Here is a 25,438-nt window from a genome sequence, read left to right on the forward strand (position 1 = left end):
TCCTCCTTTCTAGGCCACAAATAAAGATTTCATGATAGTACTAATAACAACCACTAATATTTGTTGAGCACTTACTATGTGTCAGGTACCTCATTAATTCAGTTTTTCAGCCTTGGCACTACTGACATTTTGGACCTAATGATTCTGTTGTGGAATATGCATTTCAGATGGTTAGCATTCCAGGCCTTTACCCTCCCCACTCACACCTAGTTGTGACAGACAAAAATTGTTGTTACAATTTGTCTAGAAATTGTAAATGTTCCATGGTAGGCAAAACTGCCTTAGATATATAATTTATTTAGTCCTCTAAACAACTCCATGAGACAGTTCTAGTCTCCATAGCACACATGAGAAAACAGAGGCACATAAAGAGTCATAACTTGCCTAAAGTCACACAGCCTGTATAGATACAGCAGGTATTTGATCCAAGCTGGGCTGACTCGATAGCCCTCTTAACTGCTGCCGGGGGGACTTGACCCCTTTCTGACTTTAGGACTTAATGAAAAGAGGCTTGTTGGATCAGATCCCCTTCTAGAGTTATTGAAAAGGAATTGTTTCAGCAATGCATTCAGGGACTGAAACTGACTTGAAAGAGGGAAGATGCAGTAAGGTCTTCACCTGACTAATGTATACCTGGGTCACGGGAATTAAAAGAAGGTATTTTAAACATGGAGGATCAGACATGTACGAAAAATCTAAAATCCCACAGCTTAGTCACTTCTTGTACCATCTAAATCATTATTAGCTAGGTAGAATTTAAGCACCTCCTCTGTTAATGAAAATATCTGGCCCACCAACCAGCATTATTCCCTCCAGTAATTGGAGATTTATATCTTTCAATTAGAGAATTCATTTGCAGATGACCCTTGTTAAAATGCTATTATCCATATTAAGCTCTGTTAATCTTCATTTAAATAAATTAATCAAATTGCTGAGTCATTTAGCGAGCCATTAGAAAGTAAATTACAAAACAGGAAAGTTCTGGTGGCCCCGTCAGGAGCAGAGAAAATCTGGTTACAAGGTATTTTGCAGAGAAGCCGCGTGTGGAGCTGGTAGCTTAGTATGGGGCATACAAGACGGGCAATGTGCTAGGCAGTGGACAGGTGGCCAACAGTGAGGCGAAGCCATGAAGTCACTCACAGGAAACTGCCTCCTTTCTATCCTACTCCCCAGTTCCCTCTGACAGTCTCTCAACCCTCCGATACTCTAGAGCTCTTCCTTTGACGTGCAGGTTGATCCCAGCCTATCCAGGAAGGCTGCACAGCAGACTTGCCACTTAATAGTAAATTCTGAGGGCTGAATATTTTCCCAAGTAGCACTGCCCTTCCTGGAATCAGCTACCCAGACTGTCAGCCATGCGTAAATGATCTGGCTTTGCGAAAATTAAAAATGGCCAAGTTTTATCCAAGGGTCTATGGATTTGCAAATCACAAACACTACCAGGTTAATACCTAGAGTATTCCAAAGAAAAGAGAAAAATTGAGAGTTCTTATAGTAAAAAGTACATTCTTGAGAAAAAAATCAGTCTTGCATTCTTAGCTTCTGGATTGATCCAAAATGGTCATCTTCTAGATGTCAGATGATCTGGATAACACATGTCAGGTGATCTGGACACGTGAACATCCTTTCCTACGTTCTTCAGAGGGTTATCTATAGGATATATACGTCTCCAAGAATTGACACGTAACAGAAATTTCAAAAGTTTAAGTTCCAAGGCTAGTTAAAGCAAGGATACAATTGTTTCTTCAGATCTCAGCCTACTTCATTTTAGTAATTTAACAGCTTGCCTATAGCGACTTCATTTTATTTCTTTACTCTTCACTCACTAACTCACTACTTTAATGATACATGGATTTCTGTGTGTGGGAAACGTAAGCCTGCACTTGCAATGCACACGGCTTTTCCTTGGTCCTGGTTTCTCCAAACATCTTGTGGAATACAAATTTCACCATTTTTTGTGGGACCAGAGACAGGGTGAGGGTGCTCTATCACTCATTGTGGATGTCACCCTTTGGGCAAGAAAGTCTGCCCCTGCTGTCTTATGCAGGGGGACAAAAAAGAATTCGTCTTGTCCTGCTACTCACTACCTCTAAATAAATGCAAGTAGACAACTACTTGTTTTCTTTGATCCAGAGTGTCAGATAATGACTGTATTTTTGAAAGGCTTCCTATCTGGGAGTGCCTACTGTGAGAATTTTTCAAGAAAGGAATGAAAGCATAAAATGCCACTGAAATTTAAACTAGGCTCTGTAATTAAGCACTTTAAATATGCTCAAAACAATCTTCAAGCATTCAAATGCTAACAGAAAGCTTCTTCAAAAACATGAACAGACAAGAAAATCAGACCCAAGGTTCATAACTGATATAACAGGAAAAAATTTTATTGTGGAACTTTAAAGGCCAATGATTCAAAACAGAAAAGAAAACTATCCTGCAGATTAAAAAGCTAGTTGGAGTGGTTAATTGCAAGAGTGACCAGATAAACCTCACACAAGCACACTAGTTACTACCAAGCAGACTTGAGATGGAAGGAAGGTTGGCCTCTATTTGATCAAACTACTTTGCCTTTTGAGAAAGGCAGGGTTGAAAGATAAGCATATACACGCTTGGATTTTAAAAAAACCTTCTATTTATTATATTTTGCAACTATGATCTTTTAAAGCAGGGGCCTTAGGAAAATCTGCTTTGGCAAGCAACTGCAGAGGCTCCTGTGGAGAGGAAGTGGGAAGACTGGGCTTATATACAAGGGCTGCTGGCACCTTCAAAGCGCAGGGGATAGTTCACAGCAAAATGTAGTCCTAAGTAAATGGGTTTCAGGCAATTTCAGTGTTAAGATAACATCATTAAGAGTAGAACAGATTGTGCTCAAACCCTGCTGTTTATAATTAACACGTTGCTTCCAAATACTCCAGGGTCCCTGGTAAATAGTCTTCTGCTCACATCCACCCAGACCAATCAGAGTATTTTCATCAGATTCCATGCTGGGCCAGCACCTGTCTGGACAAATCCAATCGAGCCAAAGAACTCCTCTCCCTGGCCAGCGAAGGAGTTGGATGCACACAGCTTGGCTTAGTCATTGTCACAGTGTCCATATGGCTTTGAAGCTTGTTTTCATAAGAAATCATACAAGTATTTTATTATGTCAAAGTTCACCGTCCTATAAACAAAAACAGATAACATGTTAGCATCCTCACCCCTCAGACTGCTCAGCTTTGTACCTATGATTCTGGGAAGCACATGCAGAATAATTCACAACTGATGCGAAATCATCCTCTTGTGCTATCAAAAGCACCATGACAGGAGAGTAATTTTTCAAAATGTGGCTAGGAAAAGAGTTTCTTTAAAAAGTTTTTCCGCTCCATATATAAAGTTTGCTTTTCTAAAAAAAAAAAAAGAAATGAAGTTAGAACTATTCAACATTCTGTATTTCAATTATACTACAGAAAGTTTCGATTTCATTTGAAAGCTATTTGCTTTTTGTCAAATAACCAGAATAAAGTAATTAGAGATGCAAAAGTATTTAAAGCTTCTTTGCTTTTGAACATTGTTTATCTTCCAAAACACCTGTTTTATCATTACATAATACATAGCTCATCTGTCCTCATTTGTAGTTTTCATTCTTTTCAGTCTTAACACTGGCTGACCTGTGTGTGTATTGTAACTAAATCTGTATGATCCAAGAATACGATACAACAGACGATGTGAATGTATATTTTTGTACTCTGATGGCAAGCAGAATAAAATAGAAGGGAAAGAGAGACATATAATTATTTTCCTTTCTCCAAACTCATTCTTCACTATAAATATTCAAACTTGGAGGTTTATTATGTGAATAAATGGTCAAAATAATTAGACATAATGATCTAGCAGTAAGTATAAAATTAAAGCCTTAAAGTAGTCTATTCTGCAAAAATAATCATCCATGTGAGAACAGCCTTTTAAAGATTCACTAATTGCATGCTCTTATTTATTAAACCATCATCAATTAATGTTTTTGTCTATCATTTTGTAATATACTTCCTAAAAACGTTTCTAAGCGAATGACTGACATATCAAATATTTTTTTAAAATTTGGAATGGGGAATTATAAACACTGCTTATGAAAACACATTTAAAAATAGCTCAAATGGGATGCGATGGCTATTATGGTACCTAATGGTGGACTGCAGAATTCCTTAATTGTTTCATAGAACAGCGCCTGCCTGAAGAATATCTCAACTTTTCAAATGGCATAGCAGCACTGTCAAAACAATCCTGTTATCACTATTAGTAACAAAACAACTAAAAACAGGTACTAACATTTTTTAAAAAATCTTATCTCAGGCATAAAGACACAAAAAGTGTAATTATTATATCATAAAGCTGTATTATTTTATGTGTTTTTCTTTCATTCAACTCTAGAACCCCCCAAATTTACTGGCAACAAGGTAGTACTAACAGATAACTTTTTCTAAAAATTCATGATATTGGTGAAAAGATCTTTTGTAGAGGATCTTAGAAGAAAACACACATAGTAGGCTGTTTTTAACCACAGGCAAAAAGGGAAGTGGAATTTGTACATCCCTCCAGGGACATTCCCCACGACTTTGGGTCTTAACGTTATAAACCTGAAATGGCAAGGTAAAGTGGGCTTAATGTCAAGTTTTACCTTTTTTTCTTTTCTTTTTTTTTGTATTGGATGAAAAAAAAAGTTCAGAAGAAGGTAAAGATTAAAACAATTTAAATTCTGACACTATGGGATTGATTAGAAGATATTATTTGATAGAATACTACTTAGCCATACAAAATGGCCAATATGAAGAGATACCTACAGTATTAAGAGAGAAAAGGAGAACAGAGAATTACAACTATGTTTTGACAGCCAAGGAGAAATGTACGATGGACTAAAAATAGACGAGAACATAAACAAATGAAAATACTATGACTTGTTAGTGGCAGCACTCTTATTCAGTAATCTATTTGTGTAACTGTAGCATAGTTTGTGCAATAAAATTTCCTTTAATAGAATGAATGGACTGACTTAAAAATCACTAAGCAATTTAAATGTATTAATTTATAAAAGTTTAACTATATTCCACTTCTCTGCTTTGGCACTGGGAAGTACTCAAGCAAATTGAATAATAGTTAACATTTCTGGAGGTTTTTTAAAAAACTAAATCAGTTACTAAATATGTAAGATCATTAAAAAACATTTATTGCACAAAATGCATGACTACCTTCCTCTATCATCACTCCATCCTCCAATACAAAGTGGTGACTTCCCAACTAATCCCCACTTAAATTATTCTAAGACGTGGCAGAATTTGATAGACTAACCACAAGGGCAAGATGCAACACATTCCAAATATAACTTTGGGCTTCAAGGACTTAGAGACAAACAACTCCCTTTAAAGAAAGTTTTAACTTACAAAGGGAGTTATGTACTTTGCAAGTGCTTTCTCTGGTTTTTCATGGTTTCAGATGCCTATTAGATTCACATAAATACAATTTTAAGATTTTGGATAGTTTCTGTATACCACAGGAGATTCTTTCATAGAACCCAAATTAGTTACTTTCTAAAGTAAGCATCTAGAAAGAAATAGGATAAACAAAAACAGCGTTGGTGGCAACTTACCTAGGAGTGATTCTTAAATTAGAATTTAGAATATTTTAATACAAGCTAATTACATAGCCTACATCAAAGTATTTAATTTAGCCTTTCTCCTTTTATGTCATTTTGTTGATTCTTTTACAACACTGAAATACTTTCTCGTGGGATACTATTTTATTTCATTTTACTTGGTGGGCAGTTTGAGATTTTTTTAGTTTAGTTTGGTTCTTCTGACAACGTGCAACCCTACAACTTTAAGCTGCAATCTTAAGTTATCTCGTGGTGTCTTCCCACTAACTGTAGAGGAAAACAACACTGGAAACTTAGAACTACCATTCACATTAAGAACAGGCCAAGGGCACTATTTCGTAAGTGTCTCAGTCGCCTGTCATCTGCATTCTCCCCTACTCTACCTCCATATTCTGTGCTCCTTTTCTGGAACCAGCCTCCTACTACTTCTGTGTCCAAACCTTTCCACTGTTCCTTGGTCAATAAAGATCTCTATGATTTCTCCCTCTTCCGTGAATGACTTTTTCTCTTCTGGGCTTAACTGAAAGTTGGCTTCCCTGAAAGACCAATCCTTCTCTTCAGCTCTTTCCGATGAGGTTAGACTCTCCTGTGCCCCAGGCAGTCCTGTCGGATGGGGTTGGTCCTTGCACAAAAAGCTCTGCTTCTGAGATGCAAACCACTGCATTCACCACACTTTATTCCCCTTATCACCATCTCTTAGTCACCGAATAACGCAGCGCCCAGTTTCGTCTTCCTTTCCATCCCAAGATCTACGTGAGCCTTAGTGACTTCACTGCACACTTGTCGTTTTTACCTCCAATGGCCTTTTCTGCTCTCATGAGCCATGATCAGAAATGGACGACCTCTAAAAACATCAATTCAGACCTCCTACCCTCTGATCCCTAAACTCTTCCTTCAAGCTACCTGAGCACCTTGAGACAACCAGTTCACAAACTCCTCCACTTTGTCCTGATCTACACATACTTACTGAGGACCCATGTGCCAGACAGTGAACGATTAGCCCTCCACCGGCTTCACCGTCTTCCTTCCCTTTCCAGCCTAGACCCCACAGCTCATCATTTCAAGCACTCATGTGTGGACATGCTCTCATTTCACCTGGCAAACCCCAGTCCTCTGTGATTTCAATCCCATCTTTCTACTGTCCCAGTACCCAGCGTGTGGAATGCTGCTGGAGAGGACCACCAGTTTCACAGATTTGCCACTGCAAATTCAAGGTCAGAAACCTCAGCTGGGCCTTCACCACGCCCAGCAAGCTGCCTTCCTTATCAGTGCATTCTTCCATTCCCACAGCAGCTGCTGCAATGATCAACATGCCTCTCAAACTGCTACTACTTTTGTCCTTAGTCTTAGTCTCAATGTTGGCCCCTCCTTCTCAGGTAAAACAGAAGCCATCAGACCAGGACTCATTCAACTTCTGCTTTTTGCAAATATTTTGTTTTTTTGCTATTTTAAAGATTCTGGTTTTTGCAAATGTTTTAAAGATTCTGTTTTTTGCAAACAGGTTGGTTGCCACTTTCTTTTGTTGATGATTTCTTTTGCTGTGCAGAAGCTTTTTAGTTTGATGTAGTCCCTTTCATTCATTTATTTTTTATTTTACTTCCCTTGTCTTTGAGGTCAAATTTATAAAATCCTTTTTGAACCCAAGGTCCAAAAGTTGAGTATCTATACTTTTTTCTATGCATTTTATTGCTTCAGGTGTTGTATTTAGATCTTTGATATATTTTGAGTTAATTTTGCTGTATGGTGACAGACAGCAGTTAAGTTTAATTCTTTTGCATGTGGCTTTCCAATTTTCCCAATACTATTTATTGAAGAGGCTTTCTTTGCTCTACTGTATGCTTTTGGTTCCTTTGTTGAAAATTATCTGCCCATATACACATGAGTTTATTTCTAGGTTCTCAATTCTATTCCATTGGTCTGTGTGTCTCTTTTTCTGCCAACAACATGCTGTTTTGATTATTGCAAATGCCTCCAATAAGGGGTTAAGGGGCTAATATCCAAAATATGTAAAGAACTCAACAACAAAAAAATAAACAATCCAATTTAAAAATCGGCAGAAGACCTGAACAGATATTTCTCCCAAGAAGACATACAAACGGCCAACAGATATATAAAAAGACACTCAGCTTCTCTAGCTATTAGGGAAATACAAATCAAGCCCACAATGAGATACCACCTCACACCTCTTAGAATGGCTATCATCAACAAGACAAATAATAACAAGTGTTGGAGAAGCTGTGGAGAAAAAGGAACCCTCATACACTGTTGGTGGGAATGTGAATTGATACAGCCACTATGAGCAGTATGGAGTAAAGCAGTATGGAGGTTCCTCAAAAAAATTAGAATTACCACATGACCCAGCAACCCCTCTCCTGGGTATCTACCCAAAAAAATCTGAAAACATTTCTCTGTAATGATATATGTACCTTGATGTTCACTGCAGCATTATTTACGGTGGCCAAGACATGGAAACAACCAAAGAGACCTTCGATAGATGACTGGATAAAGAAGTTATGGCATATATACACAATGGACTACTACTTGGGCATTAGAAAAGATGAAATATTGCCATTTGTGACAACATGGATGGATCTTGAGAGTATCATGAGAAGTGAAATAAGTCAGAAAAAGTAGAGAACCATATGACTTCACTCATGTGGGATATTAAAATGAAAGCAACAAAGGAACAAGACAAACAAACAAAAATTCATAGACACAGACAACAGTTTAGTGGTTACCAGAGGGTAAGGGGGGAGTAGATGATGGAAGAGGGTAAAGGGGGTCAAATATATGGTGATGGAAGGAGAACTGACTCTGGGTGGTGAGCACACAATGCGATATATAGATGATGTATTGTAGAATTGTACATTTGAAAGCTATATAATTTTACTAACTATTGTCACCCCAATAAACTTAAAAAAAAAAAAAAGATTCTGTTTTTATCCCAAGAGTTATGGAAAACTACTGAAGACTTTTATGTAGGAGGGTGACATTAAATTTTTACAAGATCATTTTGGCTATACTATAGACAAAAAATTATAAGGGGATAAAAATAGACAGAAGACCAATTAGGAGGCTACTAGAGAAGAGATGATTGTGGCTTAGTCTAGAAGAAGAACAGGACAAATGATAAAAGTAATTCTGAGATACAGAGGAGGGAGTGGTAGGCTCCAGGACTAACGCTTAGATACCGGGAGTATGAGAATGCAGTGTCAAGAGTGGCTCCCAGGTTTTAGCCCCTGTAACACGGCAGACAGACTGCAGTGCCAACTGCTGAAGTAGGGAGCTGGCGGGAAGCTGGATCATTCCTTTTTGTTGGCAGGTGGAGAGAGAGGTTAGAGTTCCTGAGTGCAGTTTTGGAAATGTATTGATGTAGGTAGGAAACATCCAACAAAGGTCAGGAATATTAGAAGAAAGGTCTGGCCTTTACAATTGGGGAGTTATTAATACACGGATGGTTGTTGAAGTCATGGGTATAGCTCAAACTGTCTAGAAAAAAAGTATAATATCAAAAAATAGCCATGCCTCAAGGACCAGCTACATTTAAAGGTCAGGTGGAGAGGATAAGCTGGCAAATGAGCCTTAGGAAAAAAAAAAACAGCCAGAGAATAAAGAGAAAAACCAGAGACTAGAATAATGGGCTTTAACAGAAGAGAGTTTAAGAAAGAGACAGCGGCCAACAGTGTCAGGAGCCACAGAGCAGACAAATAGCCTGCAGACTAAAGACTGTTCTGAGGAAACGGAATTCAGAACACAGGTAAAGAACCCTCCTTAGATACTACAAAAAGGAACCCACCCTACTGAATGCAGGCAGCTGAAGGAATTCTCAACAGACGGTTTCCATTTGTTCTGTGAAGCAGTGAATGCTGAGGAGTGACTACAGATGTTAGGATTTGTAGCTACACTGAAAGAAGTCTAAACCACGTGCTCTGTTCTTCAACACATGAGGTGGAATGGTTGGGAAGCTGGTAGAAGATAATCAATCATAGGAGAACAGGAAAATAGAGCCAGATTGCATGAGTCTCAAAGAAGCCCACATTTTTACCAGAATTTGGGGTTAGTAACAATCTGGAAGCGGCAACAAAAACAAAGGAGGACAGTGAAAGTGTCTGCAACCCCAAGGGATTGGGGTTTGAGAAATAAGTAGGTACTACTAGAGATAACTCCAGGGAAAGTAGTATCCCCAGGTAAGAATCAAGTTTGCATTAAGGCAGAATGTTAGGAAAAGATAGAAAATATGGGATGGAGGGAAAGAACGGGAAATCGTCAAAAAAGTATAAAACATCATGAGGATGAGAGTGGACGGGGGCAGATGTGGGAAGAAGGAGGTAGTTACTCTTTGGATACTGCTCATGGAAAGCGAAGAACAACAAAAAAGCAAAGGTAACAAAGCAAGTTCTAGAGCTAATAAGTTCCAGGTCTACAATTCCTGCTCCTTTCTGAGGTGGTAAACAGAAGTCACTTCCCTGGATGTGTCTAATATCACTGATGCTGTAGATTAAGTCCCGCCCGACTCAGTCTGGCTCACGGCATGTTCCCCCTATGGCACAGCCACAAGCCTCTGTCCTGTACATGACTGCTGGGGCGCGACCCAACACATTCAGAGCGATGACAAAATCCCTGAAATAAAGATGCTTCATTCAAAAGTTGTGTCTTTGATAGAGGCTCTTAGATATAAAATTTTTAACATCATTGTTTGGAAAAAGAAAGTCATTGCCTTAGGGTCCTATTGAATACATTAAAAAAAAACTTTTTGCTCAATTTCTTCTGTGTAAACGGTTGCCCAGTTTTACCATAAACAACATATTTCAAAACCCTTATTTTATGTTTTAGAGTCTACACACCATGAAAATGTTTCAAATACCTGCATCATATTATAATACAACCTTTAATTCAGAAGAGACTTCAGGGTAGAGGCTGCCAATGTGTACATTTCAGAACTTCAAGAAGCTGCACAATTCATTAGAGGAGATCTACAAATCCACACCCATGTCAAGCATGTTTTTAGTCTGAATAAATACTGTTTCATGCCTATGTGTTATCAATTTGAAATAAGTTAATACTGTCATCATTAATTTTAAAAGGACATTAAAATGAAATCTTCATACTCAAAAATGCTGGGAAAGCTGTCTTATGGGTTGTCTTGTACCACCTACCATTCCACACGTACGTTACCTCTTCTACTACCAGTCCTGACAGATTGTTATCCAGCTGCAACCATGAGATGACATCAGTTAAAAATGTAAATGGCTGGAACATTTTCCATAACAGTAAGTACACCTCTTTGTGAGGAAACTTCTTACGTTTTTTGATAGCTCTCATTTTGACAGACATACTTTCTTTCCTAGGGCTTCTAACGCACTACAATTATTCAGAATTAGTTTCATCCATTTTACATATGACAACCTCTGAAAATACTTGAGACGGTTACCATATCCTTTCTAAGGCTTTCTTCCCCCTCACACCCCATCCTTCAGTCAGGGATGTGACATGCTTCCTCACTCTGCCACTCTCCTCCTACCCCCTCAGCATGTACCCATTTGTCAAAGCCCCCCTTAAAACTCCAAGCACAGCGCAGCACATCAGACTTGACCTGTCTATGGCAACACACACTAGACATATTACATCCCTTGAACGAGACACCAGGATTTTTAAAACCTTGTAGTCAGCCAAACACTCAGGACTTAAGCCAGATCTTTCCCGCTTTGTTTCAGTACGTGTGAGTTTTTTGTAGCCAACTGTCTATTATATCATACCTTGCCACTGTGGGGTCTGTTATTCCAGTCTGTTAAGGTCTTTCAGAATCTTGATTTTTGCCGTCTAACATATTAGCTAATTCTCTCAATTTTATGTCATTTGTAAATTTGATGACAGGGTTAATTCTACATTGAAACGTATTCATTCTTGGCACTTAAATGATCTTTTCTTGCTTAAATGACCAATGACATACATTAGGAAGAACATTCATTTTTATACTTGGTATATCATTTACATAATTCAAGACATTTTACATTCACAATTATTCTATGCTTACCTAGCAACCGCTCTGATGAAGTCTAGAGATACTGTGCATTTGTATTTTGGTCCATCAAGCTGATCGTCATGGCCAACCAGGGTTAATAGCTGCAGGGTCACTAGAGAAGTAATCTAAAAGAAAGCATTTTTATGAGAAAATGTTGTCATGAGCTTACATGATACCCTTGTTTCTAAAACACTGTATAGTTTCCATTGATAAAGATATGTAACTGAATTCACAGGAATATCTGCAAAGAATACGACTACTTTGAAATTTGCACATATGCTCGACGTCCTAGTTAATCAAACTAAAGTCAGTCTCTAAGGAGCCCACTAGACATAGCTTTGTTTCATTAATGACTCACGACACAACTGCGAACTTTTAAAACTACAAATGATGCCCATCCCTTCTCTATGTGTGAATTTTATGGAGTTTCTACCTAAATACCTCAGAATATCAAATACACGCTCCCTTGAGATTCAAGCAGTTAAAATGTGGATGTGGGCCTTTCTCAGAATTGGGTAGCTGGTTGGAGGAGCAAGTAAGAAATACATCCTTCAGACCTGGGCTTAGTCTTGCTTTAAAAATGACTGTCAAGTCAAGAAAACACCAGAAGGATTAGTCCAAACTAAAACCCACCAAAGATCTGCTACCACAAGATCCCTACTCAAGGAAATTCCTCCTCTGTACCTCCAGGTGAAAGGAAACTGATCCCAGTTAGAAGGTCTCAAATGTAAGAAGGAATGACGAATGAAGAAAGTGACCACCAAGACGGTGCAGTAAGTAGGTGCACGCTATGTTTCCCTTCTCACACAAGCACATCAAAATTACACCTACTCTACAAAACAACCATTATTGAGAATCGCCTAAAATCAAGCTGATCTGAAGCCTTTCAACTAATGAAAGCCACTTCCAGACTGGCAGGAAGGTCAGAGTCGGAACAGGCTGGTCCCACACCCACAGGAGGGCTATTTCGGCTGTGGGGGTCCTTCCCCAACCCCTAGAAGGGAAAGAGATTCCAGCCCCTCTCCAGCTCAGGGCTCCAGTGCCGGGGAAAGAAGTCCCCATAATTTCTGGCTGTGAAAAGCAGTGGAGATTGTGACTGAGTGAGACTGAGTGCGGCTGCGCTCACAGGCGCTCCTCTTAAAAGGACTGCACCGCACACGGACTTACTCACCAGTGGAATCACTCGCTTTGAGCTCCAGAGCTGGGGCAGCAGCTGGAAAGGTGGCAGGGGCATACATGGGGAGAACTGAGTTGTCTGGCTTAGGACAGGGGCTGGAGAGGTGGCTTTCTCCTGGACGGGGGAGCTGACGGAGGCCACTGTTTCTTTGTTGTGCCCTCCCCTTTCCCACCGTGCAAACACAGGTGGCTGCCATTTCTGAGTCTCCGCCAATCCGATTGGAGACCTGGTCCCACCCAACTTTTGGGCACACCAAGGCTGCTTTCAGTGGCTTTTTGGTGCAGACCGTCTGCCTCAGCTCAAGCTGCAGACTTTCCCAGACTCTCAACAGTTCGCGGAACGCAGACAAGCAGCGTCTGGCTTGAGTGTGTCCTGAATCTCTGTCTGACCAGCTCTAAGCCGGCACTAGTAGCAGCCGGCTTTGTTCACAGCTTGGCCTCTCAAGGTGCTTCCAAGCACAGCACAGGTGGCAGCCATCTGCAGATTTCTTTCTGGCTCCTGCTGGGTGGCCCCAGGTAGGGCACAGGCTGTGGATGAACTTGACCTACAGCAGATCCCCTCCAAGGTGGTCCTGGGGCTGGCGTCCCCAGTGACCAGCTTCAAAACAAGCTAGAGCCATAGGGTCAACCCCTGCACAACAACTCTTCTACTGTAGTCAAGGCCAGTCCTCACAACCAGTGAGCCCAAGGGTTGGTCCCTCCCACTGATGTGCAATTATCAACCAAGGCTCAACTATAAGAGGCTCACGCACAACCCACACAAGGGACACACCTGGAGCACATGGCTCGGGTGACCAGAAAGACTGTGCCACTGAACCCCACAGCACACCTCTACATAAGGCCATTCTAAAACTGGAAGACATAGCAGCTATGTCACACAGGCAGGCAGCCAAAATGGGGAGACAAAGAAATGTGTCTCAAATAAAAAAAAAGAACAAAGCTCCAGAAAAGGAACTAAGCAAAAGAGAGATAAGCAATCTATCAGACACAGAGTTCCAAACTCTGGTTCTTAAGAATGCTCAATGATCTCAAGGAGAATTTCAACAGAGAGACAGAAAGCATAAAAATGGAGATGAAAACCATAAAAAAGAACAAGTCAGAAATAAAGGATACAATAATGGAAATGAAGAATATACTACAGGGAATCAACAGTAGATTAGATAAAGCAGAGGATCCAACCAGAGATGTAGAAGATAAGGTAGTAGAAAACACCCAACCAGAACAGCAAAAAGAAAAAAGAATCCAAAAAATTGAGGAGAGTTTAAGCAGCCTCCGGGACAATATCAAGCATACCAACATTCGCATCAAAGGGGTACCATAAGGAGAAGAGAAAGTAGAAGAGCAAGAAATTGAAAACCTATTTGAAGAAATAATGACAGAAAACTTCCCTAATCTGGTAAAGGATATAGAAATTCAAGCCCAGGAAGCACAGAGTCCCAAACAAGATGAACCCAAAGAGGCTCACACCAAGACACATCATAATGAAAATGCCAAACGTTAAATAAAAAGAGAGAATTTGAAAAGCAGTTAGTTACCTACAAGGGTCAGCTGACTTCTCAACAGAAACTTTGTAGGCAAGAAGGGATTAGCAGGAAATATTCCAAGTGATGAAAAGCAATGATATAGAACCAAGATTGCTCTACCCAGCAACGCTGTCATTTAGAATTGAGGGACAGATAAGGAGCTTCTCAGACAAGAAAAAGCTGAAGGAGTTCATCATCACCAAACCAGCATTACAAGGAATCTTATAGAACTTCTTTAAGATGGGAAGGGGGTTAAGGATGGGTGAAAGGAAAAGGGATTAAGAAGTACAAATTGGGTGTCATATAGTAGTCATGGGGATGTAGGGTACAGCATAAGGAATATACTCAATAATATTGTGATAACTAGGTATGGTGCCAGATAGATACTAGATCTTTCAAGGTGATAGTTGGGAATAGGGTTGGGAGCAGGGTGAAAAAAGTGAAGGAATTAAGAAATATAAATTGGTAGTTAATACAGTATAAAGTATATAACCAACAATGTTGTCAGGATCATGTCATAAGACTGTAGATACCTGACCAATGCACTAAACACCTGAAGTAGAATAATATTGAATGTAAACTATAACTAAATATATAGGTATATATAGTCACAGCATGTGGAGTACAACATAGGGAAGACAGTCAATGGTATTGTAACAGCTATATAAGATGTCAGAGGGGTAGTAGCTTGGGGGGGTGGGTTATCACTTTATGAGGGGTTTAAATGTCTAACTATTATGTTATTTTGTACACCTGAAATAAAAAAATATATATATGATTGAAAAAAACTAAATAAAGAAATAAAATGGTAAATCTAAATGAATTTGCTTGTACAGATGATAACAGAAATATATTATGGGTTTAAAAATAGGATAAGTGCACAATACCAGTAATATATAAATTGGGAGTGGAGAAATTATGGTTAAAACGTCCTAAGGCCCTGTGGTATCTGAGGGAAAAAATAAAATATTCATTAAACTTAATATTTTAAATACGAATTAAGAGGGCAGAAACAATTGTATACTTCTCAATTGGTAGAGAAGGAAAACTGAATTATAAAAATAATCAATCCAAAAGAAAATAAGAAATAAAAACAGGTAGGTCAAATAAAAAGTATAAAACAAGGTAATAGATATAAACAAAAATATGATAGTAATTATAATAAAAGTAAACACACTAAATGCTGCAAATAAAAGACAAAGTTTGAGTGATTGAAAAAAATCAATCCCACCGTACACTGTTTAGAAGAGATACATCTAAAAGAGAAGAATATGGAAAGGTTAAAAGTCAAAAGAGATAATGAGATATATCAAATACTAAAAAAAAAAAAAAGGAAAATGAAGGTATACTAACACAGACAAAACAGACTTAGGAGGAGATTTAAAGAAAGGTTCACTTCACGACAAAATGCAGGCCCTGCACTCTTACTACAATATGACTTGCTTGAAACTTTTACTATGAAGACCTGAGACACAGAACAGGATGGGCAGCAAGGAATAACGGGGGTCTTTGGGGGACAGTAAGTACTGCTGAAATCTGGATAAACTTGTATCCTTCTCAGTTTGGAAACAGGCACCAATCACAATGAAAGTAGGCCTGAAATTTTAACAAATGGGAGGACATACAGAAAAGAGTTAACAGTTTCCTATAGCGAAATATATTAACTTCAGTCCTTTCTATTTTTCTGTAAGGGATTCATTTGCTAAAGTAGGTTAGTAATAGTCATATAAAACTCACACATTAATGTGCCTTTATTATTAAAGACAGGTTTCTTTAGTTCTTTTTAATATGGAGAAAAACATTAATTACCTTTTACATAGCCGGTGGCATTTCCTTTTAATATTTTTATAATTCGACTTCCTTGTGATTCGAATATTATCATATATTTAATTCAGTTCTTTAACTCAAATAATATTATTCTTCATAGAGAAACACAAAATCTGTCTTTAATAAAGTTAAAATTCCAAGAATATTTTTAGATATTTTACAATTTTATTACTTTTACCCCATTATTTACAACAAATTTCCAAAGGCAGTTAAGTTGAACCAAACAGTCCTTTGAAGTCACTCAGTTCTACCAGGACTCCATGAATAAATTAATCATGTAAATTGTGTAAAGGATACAGTAGATGTAGCACTCAAAAGGTGTTTCCGAAACATCAATAAGATGATAGCTCAATTTTGGGGGAAGGGGTCTGATTTAGGAAAAGCCAATACACAAAAAATCTAAACCAAAATGAAGCAATTCAATTAGGATGTGATCTTTTTACATTAAAAAATACTTATTTCAGAAAACTTTTATTCCCTGACCTTACAATATGAACAAAACATACAGTTTAGGAGAACATGACATAAAGCACTGAACAACTGCACCAACAATTTATAAGTACTATGCCAGTTTATTAAAATATTGCTAGAGTAAAACTGAAAAAGTCAAGTACAAAGATTAACTTATAGCGTCAACATTTTGAATCTGAAACATATTAATTTATACCTAAATAAAAAGTTCTGGGAAAAAATATAGGAAACTTTGGGAAAATTATTTCTATACATGCATTAAGTAGAATATCCACCTTCCTCTTCATTATCCAATACTTAAAATTATCTTTTTTTTTTTTTTTTGCAATCCATGAAGCTCTTGAGGACTTGCTCTAGGTACTGTGTATTCAGAGATTAACAGGATCACAGAAAATATTAATTTACTTCCTTGCAGAACTTTAAATGTTCATGACAATATGATGAAGTCCTATCTTCATGCTGGCATGAATACCTAAATAGCTTGATATGGTCAGTGGGAATATGGCAGCATGTCTAGTCAGGTAAGGTACTCAGGACCAGATTCCGAGCAGTCTCGGTTTTGTACGTGTACGTGTGCATGTGCTGCCCCATGTACAGGTCTGACCAGAGTCTTTCCCATCTGCAGCAGCAGCCTTTCCTGTTGTGACCATCATACCTGTTGTTAAGGTCCCAAGTGCAGAAAATGTTAGAATAAGGCTCTAGTTCCAGCAAGAAAGAATACATTGGAATATTTTACAGCCAATAAAATTAATGTGTTAAAATGATTTAATCTTTGTTGGGAGAAAGCTCTCCAAACAATGGTAAAACACACTTGAATATGCTGGAATCTTTTTTAGCACTAATTTACAGAATGCAATTGAGCTTTGAATTACCTAGGAACACGTTTCATAAACATACTAACGAAGTGCCTAGACAGAAGACTTAGAAAGAAGAAAGAAAATATATAGGAGGACTTATTGTCTGGACTTACTGTCCATTCATATTTACTGTTCTTCCCTGCTAGGTTCAACTATAAACCCTGGAAATAACGTAAGAGGCAACCACAGAGGACTCTGCGAGGTAGAAAGAAGGTAGACTGCATAGGGACCCAGGACTGGAGGAACAGGTAGAGGCAGGGAACTTGTGACTCCCCACCCAACAACACAAGGTGACCCAGGCCCAGCATCCTCCAACCCCCAACCCAGAACAGAAAACTACTCAGGTAGATTTATTCCCCGCTGGACTGAACAGGAATCCTGCCAAAAAGAAATGGCAATTGTAAATTCTGTATCTCAAAAAAACTATCCTTCATGAATGAAATATAAATAAAAACATTCCCAAATGAGAAAAAACTAAAGAATCTGTCAGACCTACCATACCTTTAAAGCACAGCTAAAGTGCTTCAAACAAAAAGAAAATGATAAAAGGAAACTTAAGCATCAAAGAAGACAATGGAAAGAATATGTGGATAAATCAGACTATCTTCTCATGAGTTTTCTAAATCATAATAGATTAAAAATTATACCACCACCTGATACTCAAAGACAATATTTCAAAAGTGGGAAAGTAAAGAGATCTAAATGGAAGGTTGCCATACTTCCCTGGAAGTGGTAAAACATGGATACCACTTATAAAACTAAATATGCAATAACTGTATTACCCATCAAATACCCTTGGGCATTTATCCCAGAGAAGTGCACGTCCATACCAAACCTGTACATGAATGTTCATAGTAGCTTTATTATAATCGCCAAAAACCTGGTAAGAACCCAGATGTCCTTTAATGGGTGAATAATTAAACAAACTGTAGCACATCTATATCATGGAATACTTACTCAGCAATAAAAAAGAATGAACTATCTACATACACAACAATTTGGATGAATCTCAAAGGAATTAATTATACTGAGTGAAATAACCAATCTCAAAATGTCACTTACTAGATGATTCTGTTTATACAAATTCTTGAAATGACAAAATCGTAGAGATGGCAATTAGAGATGGTTACCAGGGATTGAGGGAGGGGGCAAGAAGGAGGTAGGTGTGGTTAGAAAACATTTTAGAGTTGTAACAACAAGTTTTAAATTAAGCACTTAATCTTAGAAATGTTTAACATATTAAAAAAGTTTAGCCAAAATAATGCCTCATTTTGGGTGTTGACGAGTATTAAAGGTGTTTTGCCAAGACTATTAACTATTGGAATAAAGATCCCAGTCAGCGCTTTTATCTTTTCTTCCACTGCCCTTCAAAATTCCTAAGAATGACACAGGTAATCTGGCATTCACTCCTTCCCTCAGGATCTAGCAGAGGACATGGACAAAATTTAAGAGAGGGGGGAAAACAAGAGCTATGGGAACAAACTATTATCAGTGACCATGGGTGATTAGGGGTACAGGGGCTGGAACTTACTGAGTCCATGCTCTAGAGCAGATATAGACATTGACAGATCTCTATCTATAGATTAGCGATATAGACATTGTGCTAGATACTTTATAGTTGATCCCAGAACATTGGTTTGAACTGCACGGGTCCAATTATACATGAATTTTTTCATTAAATACGTATAGTGCTGTAAATGTATTTTCTCTTATCATTTTAACATTTTCTTTTCTCTAGATTATTATAAGAATACAGTATATTATAATACATATAACATACAAAATATGTTTTGACTGCTTATGATATCAGTAAGGCTTCCAGTAACAGTAGACTATTAGCTAAATTTTGGGGAGTTGTTACACTTCGATTTTAGACTCTTAGGGGGAGGCGTCCATGCCCCTAACCCCCTGTATTGTTCAAGCATCAAATGTAATTTCTTCAATCCTCATAAAAACCCCACCATGAGTTAGATACTATAAATAAACTTTTTCCAGACAAAGAAACAACTTCAGAGAGGTTAGTAAATGTTCAGTCACTGAGCTAGTAACAGGAAAAGCAGTACTGGATTTGAATACCATCTGAACCTCCAGCCCATGACTCGCACTACCCCAAAGAGGGAGCTGCAAACACAGAGAAGAGGTAACTGAACAGACTAAGGAAAGCTTTATGGATGAAGTGAGTAAAATGACAACTCTGGGAGCATTTCACATTGAGAGGGGTACTATGAATGACAGAGGTTAGAGATGCAGCAGCAAACGCACTGAAGATAAAACAGAAAAATCCTTAAAGGGAACCTGATGTGAGGGGTTTGATGTCACCAAAGTAAATGTGGAATTTATTAACTTAATGACATATTAATACTTCATAAATCAGGTTGCATATTATATTAGACATAAATTACTGTTTTAAGGTTTAATTTTTAAAAGATGAATAATTCAAGGGAGGGAGGGAAAGCATGATTTCTTAAAATCTGAAATTATTAAACACTGAAAATGGTACCCCAATGCAAGATTTCTTATACATTTGTGAATTTAAAAATTCATGACTATAAATCATATAAAATATAATCGTTGAATGAATTAAGATAAACACTAACAATTTAAAAAGCAAAGGTAATGAAAAGGTCTTTCCTGAAACACTGGAATAATCTTAGTAATTTAAATAAATTTAAAAATTTATGGGAAAATTATTACTCCCTTTGTGGTTTCTGTTACCTACAAAGACATATTCTCTTGCTAACAATTTTCAGATTTTATGCGAGTATACACTGCTTTCTTGCTTTCTTGTCTATGTGTTAAGTTCATACTCAAATTCAAACAAATAAAATTAAAATGAGTAAAAAAGCAGCCAGGTAGTGGATTTTCTTTTTCAAAGTCAAGATTTAGACTTTGTGCTAAAAAATACCGAATAAAGTTAAAAAAAAAAAATCTGTATTAAGTCAGTGACTTTACCTCTAAGTTTTAGTCATGATCCCATTGACATTTTTCCTGAAAATAAAATTTCTGCTTTTCAGTCCTTGGTTTAAAAATAAACAAAACTTCTTAAAATCTGAAGCATCTTGCTATCAAAGAGAATGGTATACCCTAGCTTTCATATGTTAGTAGCATATTGATACAAATTAAAGGGTTTTACTTTACTTTAGCTTAAAGTAATCAATGTACCTAATTCAGAAGCCAAAGCATATATTATTTCCCTCTAACTAGCTCTTGTCACGCCTGAGATTTTCACACACACAAAAAAAACTGAGGACCTCCTTCTACAAAGAATATTTTTTAATTTACATCTTAAATGGGGTTGTGCAATATTTGCTTAGTTAATCTTTGCTCTGTGTACTATTATGTTCTTTGTTCTCATCCATGTGGGGGATGAGCTGATTATTTATGTCTTAACAATAGGAGTTCGTGTACCACAGTGCGGATTTTTTTTTTTCTTGATCTGAGAGGCAGTCACTAACAAGCTTCAGCTGGAAGTGAAGTGCTTGATGTTAAAACAGTGTGAACCTGTTCCCGGGCTAATAAACTATGTTCTTTTTGCCAACAAAAAGAAAATCAATTTACAACTGTAATTAATTTTTAACACGCTCATTACTTTTATACTTTCATAGGTTGGTACATATGTCAATTGATTTGTAAAATAGCCTATCTTGCTTGCCCTGGAGGAGCTTTACAATCTGAAACATATTAAATTATTTAAACAAAAGAACTTAATATGTGGTATGTCAGTGTATAAGGTTTACACAATCCAATAGGCACTACATTTGATCTGATTTTGGGCCATGTGATAGTTCATGAGCATATACCAAGAGAGTTCAAATGACGTTTTTACACACACAAAGTAGAGGTGATGAGTGCAGCAATGGAAGAGACAGGCAAATACTGCCAAAGCTGTTCAACTTAAAATCATCACCTCTGGAGATTCACCTTTGGAATTTTTATTTCCAAAAAAAAGGGCAGGGAGTGGATTGTTATTCTTCAAATATGCTCAGGTAAGCAAAAAGTGGCATGTGTGTTTACACACGTGTTTAGAGGCACTCTAAGGAGAGTGCCTAGAACTTATCAGCACACAAATGCCTGTAAACCGCTAGTATCTAAAAAGACCACTTGCATGCTTAGGGAAAAGGGAAGTTATTCACTGAATCCCACGTTCAAGACCCTGTGCCAGTGACACAAAAATGAAAAGACAAGGTCTTTGCCCTCAAAGAGTTCAACGTATTGGGGAGACAAGCATAATAAAATGGTAATGACACAATATGAAAGCTATGCTAGTGATATGTACAGAGGGTGCCAAAAAAATACATACACGTTTTAAGAAAGACAAAAAAAACTATTAAAATTGTAATACTCAATGTATATGGATAACAAAAGATGAGTACAAGTCATGTTTGACTTCTGTAATTACAAGAGGTGCTCAAAGTGGTTACTGTCAGTGTCCAGCCACTTCTGATGACGGCGAACTACTGCTTGAGCAATGTTGACCCTAGTGTCCAATATATACATTTTTTTGGCACCCCGGTATAAATGCAATTATCTGATTATAGAGAAAGGAATGACAAAGATGGAGGGAGACAATATGTGGATTCATTTTGAGAAATGGCACTTGGGGCGTGGGCCACGAAGCATGAGAGAGTGTTCAGCAGTGGTAGGGGACAGCACGAGTAACAATACAAAAAAAAAAAGGTGTGTTTTCAGAGAAGAAACAGCTTACTATGAATGGCATAGCACATGAATGAAGGAAGTGGCAGGAAATGGGGCCAGTCTGTAAAGGGCCTTAACAAGAAATGCTATGGCACGTAGACTTTGTTCTGTAGACAATGTAATTCATTTAAAAAGTATAAGCAGAAAACAATTTTAATTTTTTTTAAAGATTTATACTGACGAGTATGGAAAATGAATTCAAAAATGTCTGGTGACAGGAAGAGCAGTTAGGATGCTTGTGCAACAGTCTACGAAATAATGAAGCTACAGATTTAAGGCAATGGCAGTGGGGGGTGAGAGGCTAGGAATTAAGTTCAAGACACATCTGTATTTAGGAGGAAAAATAGATTGGACTCATTGAATAAATGGAGTGGAAAAAAAGGGAGGGTTCAGAAATAATTTCTCCATTTAAACTAAAATCTAGAAACCATGTACTATCCTTGTTTTTCTAGCACCTAACATTGTGCATGTCACAGAGTATATGCTTGGTAAAGAATGAATGAATAAACGACTAGTTTTGAAATCTAGGTAGGGCTGAAAAAAACTCAGAAGACGTTAATGAGGGAGTAATGTGGTTTGAGATATGTCATATCTTAAATAAACCTAGCACGTTCAGGTATCATTGTTCGATTGGCAGTGTGGATCCAGAGCTAGAGGATAACGGCTAGAAATACAGAATTCAAAAGATCTCGGCGATCTCAGCTTACACATCGCACTGGAAGCCAGAGAAGTAGGTAAGGCAGTTCCAGGTAAACCTACTTCCCTTTCATAGTCTAACTATATGGGCATGATCACTTTCTACTCTAAGAATCCAACTCTTTGGCACCATTCAGAGTGCCCCAGATGAGGGAGCAATTAGGTTCCATACGGACTTGGGACTGATGACCCTGATTTCTCATCTAGGGGAAAGCACAAGGCCTTTCCTACAGCACCAGCTACTGAAAATGACAGGCAGGTGAGGCCAGTCTCCACCAGGAATCAAGACAACTTCTCATTGGAAACAGTTCCCTTAAGCAGCAACATTTCTTTTAATTATCTTTTTACAAAAATATTTTAAAATGTAGCAAGTTCTGTAAGGTAGATTTTTCCAAATCACTTTTCTCCTAACCTGTTCTTATTAAAACCCCTTTTCTCATTAAACCAGTCTAGTCGTAAAGCTCTATGTGAGGTGTGCATTTGCCTATGTAGTCACTGTATTAACGGCATAGATTCTTAAATCCCTATGTGCAAGCACATATCCACACAAACTTTCTGTTTTTAGCAAAACATCTGCCAAGTCAAATAAAATTTATTGGTTGAATATATTTCCTCAAAAAAAAGTGAGTAAAAGGTATACATTTGGTATATTTATTAGAAGCAATACTAGGCTTTGAAAAAGTAGTTATGAAATACTGCCTACAAAAATAAGGTATCAAAGTACTAGTTATTAAAAAGTTGGAGGCCGAATCTATGCACTTTCTAATCCCTTAGGCAGTATTTTCCATGTTACCCTTAAGCAATGGTTCCATTTTTCTAGAATTTAGCAAAAATGCCTGTTGCCGGGCTGGTAAGATCCACAACGACAAAGTGGTCACATTGTAGAAATTTAACACCAGGTTTAGGGAAGACAAGAGAAAACTGGGAGTAAACACTGTTCTTTCATAAATGAAAACAAGAAAGATACCTTTTTAACCCCTTGGTAAGAGAGTAAAATATCCTGTGCTTTTTATTCTTTGGTAATGATTAGCATTAGTATCCCTTACAACAAAAGTGCCGCTAAGGAAAATCATAGGGCAACTTACCTCTTTTCAAATACGAAGCATCCCAAGACAGTTTTTTTACAGTCTCCTGAAACAGGCACCTACCGCATAGCGGTTTGAGGGCAGGACAGTAACACCTCCACCACAGGTGTAGCAGGAGATTTGGGAACCTAACTTACTCCACCAGTGAAGACTGAACATGGTGGCAGCAAGGCTCTTAGCCACCTGAGAAGAGCCTGCCTCTGGCAGACAGCAGTCCTGCTGACCAATTCATCAGCGGAGTGGGCTTTTTACCATCTTTGGAATGGAATGCCTCACAGTGTCAGTTGTGGTTAAGAAAAAAACTAGTAAGATTATTAGACAAAGTTACCATTCAAGATATTTTCTGTGATTTACATAATTTATCTTAAGTGTCAAATATTTTAATTGGATACTAATAGAGACACTGGAATGCTGGTACAAGCTAAATGAAGCACAGAGAAATTGAAAAAGAATAAACAGCTTTTCACGTTTCCTAATACGCTAGTATCCAAGGAATTTGTTTCTAGGAAAACTCTTCCTTTTGTTCACCAACTCATACTCAAATCACTTTATATGAATATATAATAGCTAGATATTAGCATGTTACATTTTGTGTTTATGAGGTTCAAACTGTTATCTAATCAATATATGCACTAAGTAGATTTCATCAACTATGATTTCTGATGTTATATGACTAGCACTTGATAAGTGTAATTATATTACTTTTTTTTATAGGAATATAAATCAAACAACCATAACATGTAATATACAAACTAATTTTTTAAGGTAAAGAAGTCTTTTAAATAATGTCTATAAAATCACATATTTGGTTGAAATGCTTTTGGGTAAAAATCTATAAAAATAATTTGAAATACTGTACATAAAAGAATGATGTGACAATTCCGGCATGGGATGGTGGGCTGCACCCCCTGCAACTAAGATTGAAAACGGGGACTGGATTGGAGCTGAGCTGCGCCCTCCACAACTAGACTGAAGGACAACGACTTGGAGCTGATGGGCCCTGGAGAAACACACTGTTCCCCATTATTACCCAATAAAATAAAATAAAAAAGTGATGTGAGCATAACATTTAATGATAAAGTATTTGAAATATAACCATGTAATTTTTTAAGAAGAGCCACTTAGATTACAGTAGGCCATGCACAATACACTACTTATTTGTTCATAACTTTCTCAAGTCTTAATTAAGATTAATTCCAATAAACATAACTACCTACTTAAAACTAAATTTAATTGATTACTAGCAAAATTTAGTTATGACATAGGTATCAATCACGCTCCACAATTAAGTTCAAGGCATGTTAGAAGGAAATAGTCAACAAACAGGTTTGTTAATTTACTTGGAAGAAAACACTTAAATACTCGCAATACCTATATTATCAAATGCAGTGGTACCTCAGTTTTCGAACGTAATCCGTTCCAGAAGACCATTCGAGTTCTGAAATGTTGGACAACAGCCAACAGCT

At 37.6% G+C, this 25,438-nt stretch overlaps 1 protein-coding gene across 1 annotated transcript in view; it reads right to left on the minus strand.

Moving 5' to 3' along the window:
* Positions 1-2,606: 2,606 nt before the first annotated feature.
* Positions 2,607-25,438, minus strand: part of ORC5 (origin recognition complex subunit 5) — a 77,398-nt gene continuing 54,566 nt past the window's right edge. Inside the window, exons 13-14 of the mRNA XM_033088792.1 lie at positions 11,655-11,767; positions 2,607-3,157 (exon numbers count right to left, since the gene is read on the minus strand). Coding sequence (XP_032944683.1) covers positions 3,112-3,157; positions 11,655-11,767 — 159 coding nt within the window. The 3' untranslated portion in view covers positions 2,607-3,111. The remainder of the gene's footprint in view (positions 3,158-11,654; positions 11,768-25,438) is intronic.

This window comes from Rhinolophus ferrumequinum, chromosome 20, assembly GCF_004115265.2.
Source record: "Rhinolophus ferrumequinum isolate MPI-CBG mRhiFer1 chromosome 20, mRhiFer1_v1.p, whole genome shotgun sequence".
In the NCBI taxonomy this organism is placed as follows: Eukaryota; Metazoa; Chordata; class Mammalia; order Chiroptera; family Rhinolophidae; genus Rhinolophus; species Rhinolophus ferrumequinum.